A 19,022-nucleotide genomic window follows, 5' to 3' on the forward strand; every position below is an offset into this window, starting at 1 on the left:
GGAAAAACAAAGGGAAGGAGAGCAAGAAAAAGAAGCATACAATTTATACAGTATGATCGCTCCCAGCCGTTGTAATGAATAAGTGTGCCCTTCTTCAGGAGGAGAAAGAGCTTGCCTTTCCTGTCTGCATCTTGAGGTCCAGCATAGCTCTCTCTTTGGGAAAAGAAGCCATTTCATTTTCAAGGCCATTGTATTTTACATTCAAACTCCCAACCAACAAGTCTTGTGTCCAACTGAAGAAATAATACTTCATTGCCGTGTCAAAGGAAAGATGGGTGGTGCTGGACTGAATAAGTTGAGTTCCAGCCTGTGAAAGGATTCCTCTCGGTTGAGGACCTTGCCTTGGGTCATGGGCGGTGCCTTTTCAATCTTTGTCTAAAGCTCCTAGGGAGTGACAGAGCTGGAATGTCCCAAATGCACTGGGAATGCACTAAAACAACTGCGCAAGGCTATTTCCCACTGTATGACTTCTCAGCCCCTATTGTTTCTTCTGATACCTTCTAACAATGAGCTGTTTCCTAGCAATACTTCTTTAATATGACCCAGAAACCTACAGACCTGAAAAGCGATTCGATGCCAACACTCTCTAATACAAAGAACTTACTGCACGTTCCTGTATTTTGTTGTAGCTATGACCAAGAGATGCCATGTCCTGTGCCACCTGCAAGGATGTATTTACAACAGGATGAGTTGGAAGAAGAGGAAGATGAGAGAGGCCCCACCCCCCCTGTTCGGGGGGCAGCTTCTTCTCCAGCAGCCGTGTCGTACAGCCACCAGTCCACGGCCACTCTCACCCCGTCTCCCCAGGAAGAGCTCCAGCCCATGTTACAGGATTGTCCAGAGGAAGTGGGCCACATGCCCCATCAAGCAGACAGGAGGTATGTTCTCATTGGCTACCTCTGTGGCGAGTCATAATTCTGACTCCTCAGAGATAGCTGTTGAATGTTGCGGCAGGACACAAGCTTTGAGTCCACATGAGCATTTCTTTCGGGCTACCAGCTCATATAGTTAATGGACATACCAACTAATACTGTTGACTGTCACGTTAGCTGAATTGGACCCCATGAACTAGAAGCCAGAAAATAATGTGGACCTAAACACTAAACCTCTTATGATAGTTTTGTTCATGAGCATCTGTCTCATGTAAATCCTATGTTCTTGACGGTGAGTGTTTTGTGCTATGGCCTTTCCTTTGTGTGGACAAGATGCATCTTTAGTCTGTAAGGAAAAAAAAAACAGTTTTCTCCTGTCATTTTAAATCTGGCAAAATATCATTTATGCAGAGTTGGTATATTTATTTTATGGTGACTCCAGATACCATAATTTTAGTATAAAAGTTATGCTGGAATATCTCTGTCCAGGTCACCAACAGCACACGTGTGTTTAAGTGTGCACATCATTGTACACGGGCCTCTTTAATCTGTTGAGCAGCCACAGCAATCCATTTTATTGCATACAATGACTATGTATGTATGTCGTTTCTAGCAGATAAAACCTATTACTGAGTTATGTTAGCTTTTCTCATTGATGATTTTGTTTGTACTGTTTTATTGCCCTTGACACATTATATTATATATCTATTGCTTTCCTGATTCTTAATATCCTTTGAAACTGAACACTTTATTTTCCTCAGAAGATTTTTCCCTCAGTATTCATGAATAAAAAAATCTAGCATATTCTGCATGAATTTTACCCTGTACATTGAAACACAATTTGCAGTGCTTACTAAGTATGGTAAGAAGTTATTAGGAAATTTAAATCACATGCTCTCTCTAAAGAGGGAATTTTTAAACCTTCTTATGTATGATGAGGTCTCTGTGTAGAACTGGGTGGCTATATATTTAAAATTAATAGTATGAATCCTTGCAACTGTATGAAGATTGAGAACAAATAAGGCATCTCTTTTCCCTATTAAGATCACAGAGCATCTCTGCTATTCTTATTAAAAGCAAATGAGGTGCTAATAGACACTATTAAGCTCTGAAGTACCTCAGCGTTCTTTCATTCTCTAAAATTACCTAGATTTCCTGTTGCCTAACTACACCCCTCTGGGTTCCCAGTAGAGCCACTGTGTTCCAAACTAGTCTACAGCCTTTTTATTTCTTTGTTCTTGTTGGTAGTGGTGGTTTATTAGTTTACTCTGATATATATATATATATATATATATATATATATATATATATATATATATATATATATATATATATATTGAGACATGGTTTCTGTGTATGGGTCAGACTGGCCTTGAACCTGTGGTGACTCTCCGGCCTTGCCCTTCCTAGTACAGGAGTTACAGGTGTGGGCCATCACACCCCACTCCTGCTAGCCTATCTGCTGTCTTCTGTACGTAATCCTTTCCACATTCCCCTGAACAAAAGTGCATTGTCCTGTCTGCTATGTCACAAACACACACACACACACACACGCGCACACGCATGCTCACATGCATGCACTCACAGTTGTTTACTGTGGTTTAACTTCCACTTTCTAGGTTCCTATTCAGCCTGCATCTGGGCTTATACTATTTTGCACATTCATCTGCCTCCCACTCTTTAATCCCTCTCAAGCCTCCTGCAGTGATAGCATTTTATGAGTTGTTCTGCAAATCAAACAGATAATGTATGTTAAGTGTCTGGGACAGGGTATTTTCAACAAATGGTATTTTCATCTTATTAATTGATTCACCCAGTACTTATATTCTGATAGCTGTCAAATGTATTTAAGCCATCCTGATGTTCTTCCTGAGTACCAAGGTATATTTGTGTGTTTCTTGTGTTTCCATGGCTATCTTATATAGAATTATCAACCACATTATTTCAGCCAATGTGTGAAAATATATCTAAGGAAATATGCAAAACTAAGACAAAACCCTCTGTCCTTGTGATGATCCTCCTATTTATCCTCTGTTTTCATATTATTCCACAAGTTCAGTTACTTGTCTGTCTCCTTTAATGATAACTCCAAATTAGCTCTAGACATTTTTTCTTCCCTTTGTGGTTTCCCTCTCTACAGTTGCCTGTGCAAGAATTCAGCCCAAATGCAAACAAAAGCAAGGCAAACAAACCAAAAGCTTCAAAACGCCCTAACAGCCTTGAAATGATCTCCCCTCTCTGTCTTTTCCGTTTTCCTCCCACCTCATCCTTCTGGATGTTTCTCCCAGAGAGTCAGCCTTTCCAGCCCAGCACAGTGTTCGTGGCGCTCAGGTCTCCCCTTTGCTCACCTCTCTTCAGTCTCTGAACACTCCCTCTTTTCAACTCACTCTGTTTGAAATTCCCTGATTATATCTTAAGGTCGCAGCATAGGCCTGTTATTTTACTACCTGGCAAGTGTTTCTCATTCTTGCAAGTCTGGCTGCTTCCCCTCCAAAGCTGTCCTCTGATTGCCTGGGAAAAACCGAGCAACTTTTCCTCCCCATTTTTTTCTTTAATTGTTCTTTTTTTTTTTTTTAGATTATAATAATTATATAATTTCTCCTTCCCTTCTTCCCTTGAAATCCTCCCATATATTCCTTCTTGCTCACTTGCAAATTCATGCCGCCTTCTTCTAGTACTTGTTACATGTGTGTATATACATATATACATGTGTGTATATATATACACACACACATATTCCTAAATAGACGCTCAGTCTATATAATGTTACTTGTATGGCCGGGCATGGTGGTGCATGCCTTTAATCCCAGCACTGGGGAGGCAGAGGCAGGTGGGTCACTGTGAGCTAGAGGCCAGCCTGGTCTACAGAGTGAGTCCAGGACAGCCAAGGATACACAGAAAAACCCTGTCTCAAAAAACAAAAACAAAAACAAAAACTTGTATGTATATTCTCCTGGCTGACCATTTGATATTAGATAAATTGTTTATCACTGTGTTCTTCCCTGGTGAAGACTATATCTTCTGCTCGCAGGATTCCATAACTTCCTGTATTTCTTTGTCTAGGGTTGAAGCCTCTTCAGCTTTCCCAGTCCATGTGAGCATGTCTGTTGGTGTCCACCTTGTTCAGCTCCTCTTTAGGCAGTCATGTTGGTATGACATGGGTGTAGCATTTCTAGGAAACAATCTCACAGGAAACTCTCTGGTCCTCTTGTTCCTATATTCTTTTAGCCTTTTCTGCTATGAGCCTTAGGTGAGGAAGCTGCTTTTTTAATGCTTTCTACGAGGCTCTGTTCACATCTCTGCTATACTAATGGTGTTACTTGTGGCTTTGTCATTTGTATCTGTTCCTCCATTTAAACTAAAAGCTCTTTGAGAAGAGACCTCCAGCATGTTTGAATTTCTCAGTGCTCTTTCCACTACTTGACAAACAAAGCCTTTACAGGGAAATATACATTTAAATATGTGAACTTGCAGTCAATTTCATTGTACTCAATGGCTTTTGAACTATTTGGTTCAACATGAAGGTATATAAACTCAACTTCTCAGACTAGATGATGGACACTGATAAAGTCAAAGATAACACATTTTGAAAAATTAAGAGCTCCTGGGGCTGGAGAGAGGGCTCAGAGGTTAAGAACACTGTCTGTTCTTCCAAAGGTCTGAGTTCAATTCCCAGCAACCACATGGTGGCTCACAACCATCTATAGTGAGATCTGGCGCTCTCTTCTGGCATGCAGGCACACCATGCTGTATAAATAATAAATAAATCTTTTTTTTTAAAGAAAAATTAAGGACTCTTGTTGCTTTTTGTAACAAACATTCTATATGTTCATTATAGAATGTTTTTGAATTAAAGATCTATTTTTTTGGCAATATAGAAAACAGAAAAGTGCCAATAGTCAGATAATCAGGTTAAGAGGTTCAGGTAAGGAGGTAAGGAGGAAGGGATTGGAGGAAGGAAAGGGAAGAGAAAATGATGCAATTATCTTATAATCTTAAAAAATAAGATAGGGACGCAAAAAAAAGCCTCATATGCCTTTGTCTCTGTATGTTTTCACATTGCTTTGAGAGCACCATCTGTTAGCCTCATTGTGCAAGCTGCTGTTTCCATTGCAGTGTGTTTTCTACACTGATCATCTTTAGCATAGATATTTGTGTTAAATGTATCTTATAAATTATTTAACCTGTCCCCTAATGATGGCGCTTACATTGTATCTGCCTTTCAATGAGTGAACAATGCCGAGAGTCTCATCTGGAGTTAAATCTTAAATGCGGCCGCTTCTTCCTTTGCCTGTTCCAATGTGTGTCCGTCTAACAGATGTGTTGTGTTTTGCATCACCCTGCTACCTCATTGACATAGCACTCATTAAGGATAGTTATTTCTCTACAGATCTCACTTTAATCCAAGTACACCCACTTAACCAAGTACTTGTTTTCCTCAAAATTTTTACTACCTACACATCACTCTGGCATGCTACTACAAGTTGTATGCAAGACACCAGTCTTAATGTACTTTCTTTCTTCTGGCAGCCATTCTCCCTTGACTATATTGTAGACATTATCCACTAAATGGTCTTATTGCTGCTGGGGTATTTTTATAAAGTTCAGACTACTTAAGAACATTCAGTGGCATCCCATGACCCTTAAAATAGAGACAAAATTCCCCCAGGAAAGCAGTCAGGACCTCTTGTGACGAGTTCTTCAGTAACTTCACCCTTCTCCATTGTCACTGCGTTTGTTGTCATCATTAAGATTCTTTCACTTCAGAATGAACTCTATTCTTGTTCACCCCAAGATCACTGCATGGTCAAAACCATCCTCCTAGAACACGATTGTGTTCCCCCCTTTGACCTAGTACCTATGTATCCTTTACATTCAAGAAAGAATGTCAGATCCTCTTTGCCTGTTATCTCAATATGGATTTAGATAGTTTGGGTCCTACACAACCTCTGTCCTGAGGGCTCTTTACTAATGCACTACCTCTAGGCATATGATTTATTGTTTGCATCTTCCAAGCTTGTTTGGACTGCCATGTCTATTTTGTTCACCAGAATTCATAATAAAATGCTGAAGTTCCTTCTCTTCCTGTCTAACAAGGTTTTCTAAAATTTGGTAACCTGGCACAACCATTTTATATTGTTTACAAGTCAGAAATTCTGAAAACATTCATGTGGCTTCTCCATCTCAGTTCAGCTGTTGGAACTGGAAGCTCTCCTGCCAAGTGACTTGCTTCTCAATTCGTGTCCAGGATGTTCCAGGGCTCTGTGGCTCCCCTCTGTTGCCACTTAGTCTTGTCTTCCAGGCTCTCGCCCCACAGACCAGGTCTCTTATAACATAGAGTATCAGGAAGTCAGGTGCAACTGGCTTTCAAAGCAAGGCAAGAAAGCTGTCAAGCCAAGTAAGGACCACATTCAGAACCGGGGCAAATCCTTAACCTCTGCTATACCGTATTATTCAAAGAACTCGCAAGACGTACTTGCTGATGGGAGATTAACTGACTCTCATTCTCAAATAACATTTGCAATAGGAAGTATCATTAAGGTCCTATTAAAAAACACAGCCTTAAATATACACATATTTAACCTATATTTGTTGACTTTGATTTAAAATCATTATGTATCTAAAATATACATTGTTTCTCTAATTTTTTTACTGGTAATAGTCTCATTGATTTGAATATCTAGCATACTTATAATAGGTATAGTAAGTCTCTCTCTATATATATAGTATATGTAATACATAAATATATATATATAAATTGATTATAGTCTATCCTTTGGGAGCATATATAAATACTATGCTATATATTAAGAAAAGTTTAGAAGTCAACCCATTATAACACCATTACATTTAGTGAGAATGTAAAGGTTACATTGTTGGGCTGAGGAGATAGTTTCCTTGGTAAAGTTCTTACCTTGTGCAAACATGAGGACCTGAGTTGCATCTTTAGATCCTATGTAAACCTAAGCCAGGCACAGTGGCCTCTTACTATCCTGTCCCTGTAGAGGAGGGGTTCTCAGCCTGTGGGTCACTACCCATTTGGAGATAAAATGACCTTTTCACAGGGAGTCACCTAAAACCATCTCAAAACACAGATATTTACATTACAATTCTGAACAGTAGAAAAATTACAGTTATGAAGTAGGCACAAAAATAATTTTATGGTTGTGGATTCCCTACACCATGAGAAAAGTGCATTAAAGTGTGACAGCTTTAGGAAGGTTGAGAACCACTGCTGTAGAGGCAGAGCCACGATGATTCCTGGCCAACTGGTGTAGCCTTTTGTGAAAGACTTCAACCCAGTGAGAGACTCTCATAAACTCCTGAGGAACAATACCCAAGACTACCATCTGGCCACTGTGCCTGCATGTGTACACACACACATGCACGCATGCGCGCACGCACACACACACACTCATCACAACTTGAATTACGAATATTACAACTTCTCCAATGAATTTCCAAGATATTTCATTTACATCTAAAACTCAGTAAAATCGATGAGTAATATAGTAGGAATCTCCATATTTTTAGTCAGTTACAATAAAACTAATATATTCAAACTTTGTTCACATCAGCTGTTTCAAAAGGTATAAATGGATGTTGCCTTGCCGGAGTTCATATTTAGCAAAACTGTCCTGAATGATAAAAATAACATTCACATATGGACTAGGAAATTTACTTGTATTTTTAATACAAACATCTTTAATTTGTTGTTACTGGGAAGAAAAGAAATTCAAATGACAAAGCAAAATTAAATGTTCTTTTTACAAATAATAAAGAGGAGATAGTTAATTTCACACAACATTTAAGCTATGCTAGTGTTTGAAAAAAACTCAATGGTTTTCTCTTTGTGTCTTGGATGGTAAGTGCTGAATGGTAAACTGTAGATACACTGCTTTCATAAATTAATGGAACCGCTCCCCTTCCTCTTGAGCATATTTATGGAGGCATCACTTTTGCAGCAGCCTAGAGTGCTGTGAATTGCACACATATACTTTTATATTATTTCACGAGACATTGAAGCCCCTGAGGGGGAGAATCTAGAGAGTTGAGGCTCCTTTGTGACAAGCCCCACTTGAGTGCAGCATCCTGAAATAGCCCTTTGTTTTCCAATAGAATATATTACATATTTCAAACTGTGCATGTTTATCGCTCATTCCCTGGGATAGCCTTATTTGCAGATGGTTTGAATAAATGTCTCCGCCTTTTCTCAGAATCTGCATGGTTTGTAGTTAAAAGCCAGCCCCTGTTTAACAGGAAGGGATTTTTACTCTCCAGAAGGTGAAGTCTGTGAGCACAATATTGGCATTCTCTCACACTGGAGTGAGCCGTTCCTCAGCAATTTATCGATGGTCAAATAGTCTTTGTGCTAAAAACTCGAACATGTTTTAAAAAGAAACAAAAATTGCTTGCTCTTGTGGCTATCCATGCTGACAAAGGCTGTAAATTAACATTTAACATTTCATTATACTCCAAATTAAACAATGGTTGTCCTCCTGTGTGTATAACACATGCCACACTGAAGCAATTATCCATTTTAATCTTTTAAATAACTTCAGCTTTGGCACATTTTTCCTATTTCTTCTGGTGCCACACACACAGATAAATTAAACCCACCCAGAAATGAAAACTAAGCCACTATATTTTATGACTGTGTGTGTATGTATATATGTTTGTGTATATATATATATGTGTAGATACACTAATATGCAAAAATGAACTAAATAATATATGCATTTAATTCTTTGATGTAATGCATTAATTTTCATTTCTTAGACTATTTTTTTTTTTTTTACATATCTACCTATAAAATGTCTCTCCTTGGCCTATATAAGAAATGGAAGGTTGGGAGGGGACCTGCTACTATTCTTAGGAGGAAAACGGTAGCCTTGGAAATATGATTTGGTTTAAATTCTGAACTTCATATAAGCACTGTAAGAACTTTGAAACCTTTGAATTTCAATGTGCTTGTGTGTCAAATGATAACTTAAGAGCCAAACCAGCAAGTTACAGGAATTAATTAACATTGTAAAACATGGCTAGCCAGTGTCTCAATGAGTTGACTGTAGTGCTTCAAAATTATTTCTTTCATAGTTTTCAATTTTAAGTAATAAAATAAGTTTATTAAAGTGTCTCCATTTATTGGGATCAAAAGCAGAAAATAGCTTACTTCAAAGAACTGCCAGACACCCTATAAATGGTGCTGTGTGAACTTACTTTTCCCTCTTTATGTAGACAGCCAGATCAGAACCTCATTGATTCGGATGATAGGTAGGTTCTGACTACCTCCCGTGTAACTCTGTCTGCTGACTGTTCATTTCAGACCCAGCTCTGTTCACTTAAAACCTTAACCATGTGTTCCCAGACACCCTTTGCAGAGGGCTTTGCTGGTGTGGAATAGTAGCTAGCACATCTCTGCCACTACTTTTCATCTTTTGTCCTCCTGCCTCTTCCAGTCCTGAGGGAACGGAGAGAGAACACCAACAGCAAATGCAAACTGCTCTGCTCGAGGGATAGGACTAGACACTGTTGCGACTCATCCAACTCAATGAGAATCATTGTGATGGAGACGGGATGTCCTGGTGCTAACTCAGCTCACGAACGAGAGCTTTGCTCTTAGACAGCGTTTTTCCATGGCCTGTAGTCTTTAAACAACTCAGCCACATCTTTGTGTGGATTGGCACCCCTGTGTCATCTGTCCCGGCCTCCCCGTTGCGAGGTCATCAGGTGGTGTGCCAGATCCTAATGCCAGCTACCTTTTAACAGCGGGGCCTCAGCAGGTCAGATTGATAGGCTGTTCTTCTGAAGAGTGTAGAACTAGATGGGTGGCTCTCACCAGGCACCGTTCATTGCATAATCTCTTCTACCTGGCTTTGTGAGGAGTCACCAAATGGAAAGACTCCTTTGTCTTCCTTTGCTGTGAGGGGGGCATTCTTCCTTTGCATTCTTCTTCAGTGGGATGACATTCTTTGCATGGTATTGCTTTCCATTAAAGTCTAAACAATCTCAGCCATCTTACACTCATCATGGATATAAATAAATAAATAAATAAATAAATAAATAAATAAATAAATAAATAAAAGACTTACTTTTAAATGGAGTTTTTCAAGAGACTGGACAAGTGGCTGGGGACTCGTTGTTTATAATTCTGAGTGTGCTATTCCTCGTATCTATTTACTTCATGGTTTGATTCATAACAAATTCCGGGACATCAGAATAAATATCCTTAACCTCATTGAAAAATCAAGTGGGTAGATCCACACAAGCTTGAGCGCCAGAAGAGAGTAGAGAGACAGTTAAGGATGAACAGATAGGAAATGTAACACAAAGACGCTGCAGAGTTTAGAGGGAGTTCATAACCTTTAGTGGAACTCATAAGTGATTAAATCAGAGAAAATTGTTCTTGGATCTCATAGCTTTTCTTAATAGAATAAAGTCTAAAAGCAATTATGGCATATGCTGAATGTGTATTTTTTTAATCGTATGAAATCTTGCTGAATGTTGTCAAGATGAATGGCTCCATTTGCTCTGAGTGGAAGGTGTACTAATGAAGAAAAGGGAAGAAAAAAATGTGTACAGAACAAAGTGTTTCCAGATAAACGTCTCCTGCCTTTAATAATAAGTAACTTGGAAAATTAGAAACTCATCAAGAAAAATATAGTGTGCTTCCAAATAAGGATTACCCCCCCCCTCGAGCGAACATAGTTCAATAAACAAACATGAAAATTAGATAACTAAATATATTTATTTTGACTTGAATAAAAGAATAGACCAGATGTGACACTTACTGTTGCTTGTCAACGGACAGAAACTAGAATCATCTGGGCGATAAGTCTATAGGGTCTCTCTTGAGAGCATCATTTGAGGTGGAAATCCTCACCCACAATGGTGCTGCCATTCCCTAGCGGAGACGCTGCCCTGTGTAAGAGCAGCTGGGCAGTAGCGTTCATTCACTGCCCTCTGCCTCCTGATCCTGGGCGCAGTGTCTCCAGCGGCTTCAAGCTCCCGCATCCTTAACTCCCTTAACATCCTTAACTATAGCTTTGAACTGGGCATCAGGAGAAACCCTTCTTTCTCCTACGTTGTTTTTGTCAAGAGTGTTTATTACAGTGACTAGAAGAGAAACTAAGACGCTAGTGGAGTTGCTTTTTGTCACTGTCAGCCTCAACTATCCGGTTATTTTGTTGTCTTGTGTCTTACGTGGTGAGCTGAGCTGTTCTTTTCTTCATCTTCCTACAGACGGCAGCCCGTGAGTCCTCCTCCACCGCCACGGCCAATTTCCCCACCTCATACTTACGGCTACATTTCAGGACCCCTTGTCTCAGATATGGATACGGATGCCCCAGAAGAGGAGGAAGACGAAGCCGACATGGAAGTTGCCAAAATGCAGACTAGAAGGCTTTTGTTACGTGGGCTCGAGCAGACCCCAGCATCCAGTGTTGGGGACCTTGAGAGCTCTGTCACTGGGTCCATGATCAATGGCTGGGGCTCTGCCTCAGAAGAGGACAACATTTCCAGTGGGCGCTCCAGTGTCAGTTCGTCTGATGGCTCCTTTTTCACTGATGCTGATTTTGCCCAGGCAGTTGCTGCCGCTGCGGAATATGCTGGCCTGAAAGTGGCTCGACGCCAAATGCAGGATGCTGCTGGTGAGTCCTGAGATGTGCGCCATGTCCCCATCATGTGTCCTATGTAAAATAATTCTCCTCTCTCTCTCTCTCTCTCTCTCTCTCTCTTCTCCTCTTCTCTCCTCTCTCTCTCTCTCTCTCTCTCTCTCTCCCTCCTCTCCCTCCCTCCTCCTCCCTCCTTCCCTCCCTCCCCCACCCTCTCTCCTCTTTCTACCTGTGGAAAACAAATTTAAGAATATGACTTGGTTTGATTATTTCCTGGTTGTTATAAAGATGTTTTTGTTTGTTGGTTTGGTTTGGTTTTTTTTTTTTTCAAGATAGGTTTTCTCTGTGTAGCCTTGGCTATCCTGGACTCATTTCATAAACCAGGCTGCCTCAAACTCATAGAGATCCCCCTGCCTCTGCCTCCCTGAGTTCTGGGATTAAAGGTATGCACCACCACACCTGGTTCTACAAAGACTTAAGTAATTTATGTTGTTTTTATTTTATAGACTCAGTACAAAGTGACTTGATGAGAAGCTGACTATAATACCATTTATGATAATCATACATGTGTGTGTGTGTATGTCTTTCTGTGTGTGTATGTTTTAGACAATTGATACAAATGCCTTTAAGGTTGAATTATATTCAGAAAAATTAATTTTGTGCTGCTATGTATATATTATAAATGGGTTTAATGCAGAAAGTCCCTAAAATGAAATTCATTTTGATAATTCTATTTAATTAGCACTTTTGTAAGATTAAATAAAAAAATACCCAGTCGAAACACGCAAACCATCAGGAAATGGCTCCTTAGCCTCTCATGTTAGTCACAGTGGTCACAATTCCTGATGGAAACTCCATCAGAGACAGCAGTTGTCCTGTAACTCAGTGAGGAGGGCAGGGCAGAGACGCTCACTTCCTGGTAGGTGCTTGTTTCTGTGGCTCCCACATTGTAGGACAGATGGGGCTGGAATCCCGCTAGGACCAGCAATGGGTCTAACGTCTTACGACCCATGTCCACCAGCCAGATCCTAGTTTATAAAGGTTCCATGGCCCCCAGAGTAGAGCTACCAGCCAGGAACAAGCAATGGACAAGGAAGGCTGTGAACGAACAGTGCAGATTGAGCCCGTAGCACCTCTTTATGCTTCATATCAATTTAATGGGGAACATGTTTAAAATATGCATGCATCTTAAAGCGTAAATATTTCATATTTTTAATATAATAGTTGAAAGAGCAAGTTAATATAAATGCATATTACTTTTTCCCCATTCCCCTTTTCATTGCTATAGCCTAGTGTAATACATGTACTTATTTTTAAATCATTTTCACTTAATTCTTCCTCTCCACTCTTACTTAGAGAAGAAATATCATAAGAAAAGAAATAATTGAAATTTCAACAAGCACCTTATGGTCTTTGTGTAAGATGAGTATGTGTATGTGTGGGTGTGGGTGTCTGTGGGGGTGTGTGTTGTGCATGTCTGTGTGTGTATGTCTATTTGTTCTTGTGTCTGTCTGGCTGTATTTCTGGTAGCCAAGAAAATACAAATAGTTAAGGAAAATGATATGGTCAAGAGGAAAGAAACATATTTCATGAAAAGAAAAGATTATCACAAGTCAAAAACGTCTTCCTGTTTTAATTTTCACTATCACATTGGTAACCTTCTGGCTTTCTTGAGATACTGTGCTGATCATTGCTTTTTATCAGTTTAGAATATAATCACAGATATTTCACTTACAGCACAAGGCCATCTCCATACATTATTCATTGTGTAGAAAAAGATACCTAATATTTACCAACCCATTATCATAGAATATGTACTTACTCCAGGCCTATGTTTTATAAAATGCAACCAAATATTCTGTTTTCCAGTAACAGCTAGTACGGTAATACATACAAGCCTATTTATATTTATTAATAAATAAATAAATAAATAACATCTAATTAGATATATGTTTTACCTCAGTTTTCAACCCTCTGTAAAAAATAAATAAATAAATACATGAAATTAAGCATCTCAAACCTCTATTTTCAGATTGCGTTAATGGTGCGTTTCAGTTCATTAAGTCAATGAAACATAGGAATAACGTTGAAAATTCATCTGTAAACGACCTTATGCCTCAGGGTCTATGAGCAGTAGATGGCCTTATACAATAGAATGAGTAATGGTTTCCATCTCCGCCCTAATTCTTGGTTTTCATGGATATGTAACTTTAATTGTAATAGTCTCCATCATAGCTAAAGAGAGTTAGGTTTAATATTTTATTGTATTGTAATTTAGTGGCACTTCTGGTTTCATTTGGCTCATAATTATAATGAACTAAACAGGCACTGGCCTCTGCCTATTACGATATTCTTTTCAAGAAATGACAATGCTTATCATGTGACTTGGAGTTAATATGAATGGATAATCCAATCACATTGCTTCTCACTTGGCTGCATTAATGTCCATTATTTAATGTGCCTCAGTTGGCACTTTTAAATGTGTTGATTTCAATGTATGCAGCTTCTCCTGTTTACAGCCAGAGGACATGTCTGAATCCCAAGTCTGTCTGAAGTTTCTTGGGTTCAATAGAAAGCAGTGGACTTGTGGATGGAATTTCTAGAAACCAAAATAGTGTAGGTTGGCATAGTCCTGAAAGCCTTCCATTGTCATTTTAGATGACCCAAGTAGTACCTCTTAGGAAATACATCATCACTGTAAGGGCCTGGGAATTTGATGACACTGAAATGTGCCATCTCTGCTTAGTAAAATAAGTTTGCACTGTCGATTGGCAATATTGTGTCTCCAAAAATAGCCAGCACTAACTGGACCCTTGGAGAGGCCACTGAATAGTGAGGATTGACAAGGATCTTGAGGCCGAAGAAACAAAGAAGTACATTTGGGTGTGGCTGTGTATGTGAGCTACATCGGTTTCAGCATACTTACAAAGATAATACCCAAAAACGTTATTTTAAGTTATTAGGGTTCTACCTTCAAAGAATACCATAAACAGATTTAATTAATCCAGTTCATTTTTACAACATGAAGTTGTTAAGGAATCTGACTCTTCCAATCCAAAAAGCAACAAGCACCGGATACATGGTGCAAGAAAATAATAACATTCTTGTTTTAAGAACATTCTAGTGATGGTACCTGAAAAAATAATTGCAGTGTTTTCCCTATATAAAGAGGACCATGAACTTCAGTAGAATAAAAGTCCTGTGGCTTTAGAAAAAGAAAAAAAGAACGACAGTACTTTCAGGGTGTTTTCTCCAGTTAGCATAAATAGAAGGAGGAGGGAGCTTATTATTTGGTGGGTTTTAAGTACTTTTTTTTTTAATTGTATGAAAATATCTAGTTTCTTTTTTTTAATTAATTTATTCTTGTTACATCTCAATGGTTATCCCATCCCTTGTATCTTCCCATTCTTCCCTCCCTCCCATTTTCCCCTTATTCCCTTCCCCTATGACTGTTCCTGAGGGGGATTACCTCCCCCTGTATATGCTCATAGGGTATCAAGTCTCTTCTTGGTAACCTGCTGTCCTTCCTCTGAGTGCCACCAGGTCTCCCCCTCAGCCAAGGACAATACAGGCGGTAAACTTTAAGTACTTTTTAAAACTAGAAATTGTTTCTAGCTTGAGTGTTTTGCTCTGGCTGAGTCAGTGAAATTAAAACGCCCTGATGAGTCTGCCTCTGACTTTCCTCCTCAGGCCGCAGACATCTCCACGGCTCTCAGTGCCCTAGGCCCACAAGTCCCGTGTCTACAGACAGCAACATGAGTGCTGCTGTAATCCAGAAAGTGAGACCTGCCAAGAAACAAAAGCACCAGCCAGGACATCTGCGCAGAGAAGCCTACACAGATGGTAAGTCCATTGAAATGGATGAAAACATCTATGAGGCTCGCCTATCTCCCTGGCTTCTTTATGACTAGTGAATGTGTTCGCTGACATTAGAAATTACATCAACATTCATTAAGAGTAGCCTTACATTACTTGCAGGGGCAAAAAAAATCCTTCCACAAATTGTCCACCATCTTTAGCCTTTGCAGTTTCCTACACAGCTGGTTATTTAAGAAATTAAATAAATATCTGTTGAGAGTTTATTGTATAGCTTCACACAATGGCCATGACTCTAGTAGACATCGTAGCATTGGACTTACCTTTGTCAGCACCACTGGTCAAACCTCCAAATCATCTCTGTTTTCTTCACTCTATTTTTTTTTTTTTTTAAATAAATTTGGAAGAAGACAAAGAACAGTGAAGGTACTGAGACAGTTTTTGCAACGACAGTGGTATTATGGGTTGTTTGTGCACCACCTCACACCCTCTTCTTGATGCCTTCAAGTGCAGTATGGAGTCTTGCTGAGGAGGTGACACTTGTATTCTCAAGGGGGCGGAGGAGGGTAATACAAACACTGTGATGTTGTCTAGAGAAAGCCTTTAATGAAAGTGCCTCAGGTGGCCCAGCATTTATTAAACTATCACCACCCTCTCATTTTATAAAACAACCCTTTGGGCTTTATTGGAAATTCATGTAAGATAAATTCTCTCAGACACACTCATCTTGTCAAATTTTGTGAATTTGCTAAAGGGGTGAAGGAAGAATTTCCCCCACCTCCTGGGTGTCTATAGCTACAATCCGATTAGGACTTTCCTTAAGAGGCAGCAATTTTTCATAAAGGCCATCATTTGCTATTATCATATGAAAGCTTAATATTATAGATGCTTATCCAAGGTTATGGGAGGGGTTTTTGAAGGTGCTTTTCCCTGTGAGTCTTGCCACTTGACAGAAAGATTTAATACAAAGCTCACCGCATGATGAGCACAAGTAATTTTGCTATGAGTGATTGTCCATGCTATTATCTGGAGTTTATTCTGTGTATTTTTCTCTCACTAGCATCTATCTGATATTAGACTACATTAAATACTGGCATGACACTGCACACCTGGGCCTCCTGGCTTCTGCCCAGGACTCTTTTTTTTGTCAGTGAAACTGAGCTGTCAGAATATTATCTGATTTTGAAAGGTTATTACAGTGGCTCTGCACATGTTTGCCTCTGTTAAGGGACAAACTCTCGGTGTAAATCCTCAAACTATACAGGCAATCTTACATTTACGGGACCCCTGTAATGGCGTTTTACAAGTTTTATTGCTGTTTTATCAATGTTTATTATCTAGACGACAGGAGTCTTCCCTGGAAGGCTGGTCAGACATCAAGCCTAGATGTAAACACATCTAAATTGGACACATATGGAAAAAATCTGGCCTAAAACTTTGTGTAGATCTTTCCACCTCTTATTTATATATATTTAGAGAGGAGTCTGGCCATGCCTTCAAAAATGCTTTAAATAGTGAAAGCTTGCTGGGTTCACGAGTGAGTATCACAGTTATATATGATGCCATTCTTGAAAATTGTTAGCTGTATTTGTGACCTGCGTTCTACAGGACTTGTTTTGACATATTTAAAAACAAAATATGAATATTAACTAATCCTCAAATAAAAAGGATTAAGATGAATGATGAACCACTCAAGTTATTTTTTTTTCTATTTAATTTCAGGAATACCAAAGAACTATATTGAAACATGTGTAAAGCTAAAAAGTTAATGTGAAATATTACTTGGATTTTGAGTAGCTCATTTCACAGAAGTGCTTATGCAAATTATTAGTCTTTATTGCATTGCAAAGATACTAATAGTTTTCTGTAACTCATGAAAATAAATAATGGAGAAATGAGTAAAGTTGGTTTTAAATTATAGCTTTATCTTCCCTTCAACACAGGGAAGCATTCATCCTAAAATTGTGATTATTAGACTGTTTCTTCAACTCATTTCTGAATATTTCTTTGAAAAAGCTATATGTTATTTATACCTCCTAAAATAAGCATTAATAATTTAAAATCACAGAATTTAGGTCTAAATGCACCAATCTCTCTCTCTCTCTCTCTCTCTCTCTCTCTCTCTCTCTCTCTCTCTCTCTCTCTCTCTCTCTCTCTCTCTCTCTCTCTCTCTCTAACACACACGCACAGAAACACACATTTGGTAATTCTGGTACTCAAACCCAGGCCTTTGTTCTCCCTCCGCCATGATCTGTACCCAAACCCAATATGTATATACTCTTGGTATCAACTATAAAATAGAGACAAAAGTGATTTTTCTCAGAAATCAGATTTAGAAAATATATCTGAGGGGCTGGAGACATGGCCCAGTGTTCTTCCGGGGGACCAGGTTCCAAAACATGAGTCTATGGAAGCCATACCTATTCAAACCACCACAGAGAAGTTTGTAGGGTCTGTTTGTTTGTTTGTTTCCTTTTCCTTAAGTGCAGTGTATGGACTCTGATTGGTTGTTGTGTATCAGTTTTGAGAACTACGTCCAGAATAAATAACATCCTCAAGTTTATACCACCTGTGCTTTATAAATATCCAAACTTCAGTTTCTCCAATAAGTTATTTTCTAAAGCATTCAAAAGAATAAACAAGACCTTATTCTGAGTCAATAAACTGTAGTTTTTGAGGACCCCTCTCAGCTAGTCTATCTGTCAGGAAACAGTCCCACAAACTTTACAGTAACAACAACTCAGTGAGCATTTCCTTAAAGCTCTAGAGGGCGAAGTCCAAAATGGAGTTGGGAACAGCACGGCACCCTTTGGAGTCCTTTCCACTGTATGTCGTCCCCCAGTCTCCCTGCAGTCTGTAATTATTCGCTAAACTCTTTTTACAGGAGCATTAGTCTCTTATTGGATTCGACCCCATCTAGTAAGCTCATTTTTATTTTATTTCTTCTCAAAAGACTCCAAATACCGTCATAATCTTAGATGGGGGGGGGGTAGCTTTAGGTGTGGTGTTTGGCAAGGACAGAATACACAACACAAGAGCCCACCAGCCCCTCTAGGATCGTGGCCATGCCTTGCCCTGTAGGTAAAAATATAAGGCTTCATGAAGACCCAGGGAACACTAGCCTGCAAAACAGAGTACTGCATCCTCCAGGCCTGATTATTTATTTATTTTATGTTTGCCACTTTCAAGCTTAACCCAGATGGAGGATGGGATTAAAATATATGAATATTTATCAACCGAAGTCTTGTGGAGTTAAAGTACATTTCTAGGACCTTCTAATAGACTCCCCACCCCCACCTCACCCCCGCCTTTTCAACCCTCCCAATACATTTACATACTTGATTTAAAAACCAAATCTATAACATTTCTCCAGTCCTACTTTTCATAAATTATAAATTCAGCATCCTCTTTAGAATGATGTTATTTTGACTTGATTTGTCATTAATTACAAGGTCTTGGGGCTTGAAGCAGTTACATAAATAGAGCATTGGATCTGTCTAGCAAGTTAATGCTGCACTAGCAGATTTACCTACATGTGTGTTTCTATGTATCACTTTGTGTTTGTTAGCTGGGGATTCTTGTAAAAGGAGAAAGTGTTGATGAAATGCTACAAAGAGAGACTGGAGAGATGGCTGAGAGGTTAAGAGCACTCGCTGCTCTGACAGAGGACCCAGGTTCAGTTCTCATCACCCACATGGCAGTTTAAAATAACTTGTAACTC

At 39.2% G+C, this 19,022-nt stretch overlaps 1 protein-coding gene across 1 annotated transcript in view; it reads left to right on the forward strand.

The window, feature by feature from the left end:
• Robo1 (roundabout guidance receptor 1) overlaps positions 1–19,022 on the forward strand; it is a 719,482-nt gene that overhangs the window by 684,891 nt on the left and 15,569 nt on the right. The window contains exons 25-27 of the mRNA XM_051150136.1: positions 630–878; positions 11,115–11,521; positions 15,176–15,328. Coding sequence (XP_051006093.1) covers positions 630–878; positions 11,115–11,521; positions 15,176–15,328 — 809 coding nt within the window. The remainder of the gene's footprint in view (positions 1–629; positions 879–11,114; positions 11,522–15,175; positions 15,329–19,022) is intronic.

This window comes from Acomys russatus, chromosome 8, assembly GCF_903995435.1.
Source record: "Acomys russatus chromosome 8, mAcoRus1.1, whole genome shotgun sequence".
Classification (NCBI taxonomy): domain Eukaryota; kingdom Metazoa; phylum Chordata; class Mammalia; order Rodentia; family Muridae; genus Acomys; species Acomys russatus.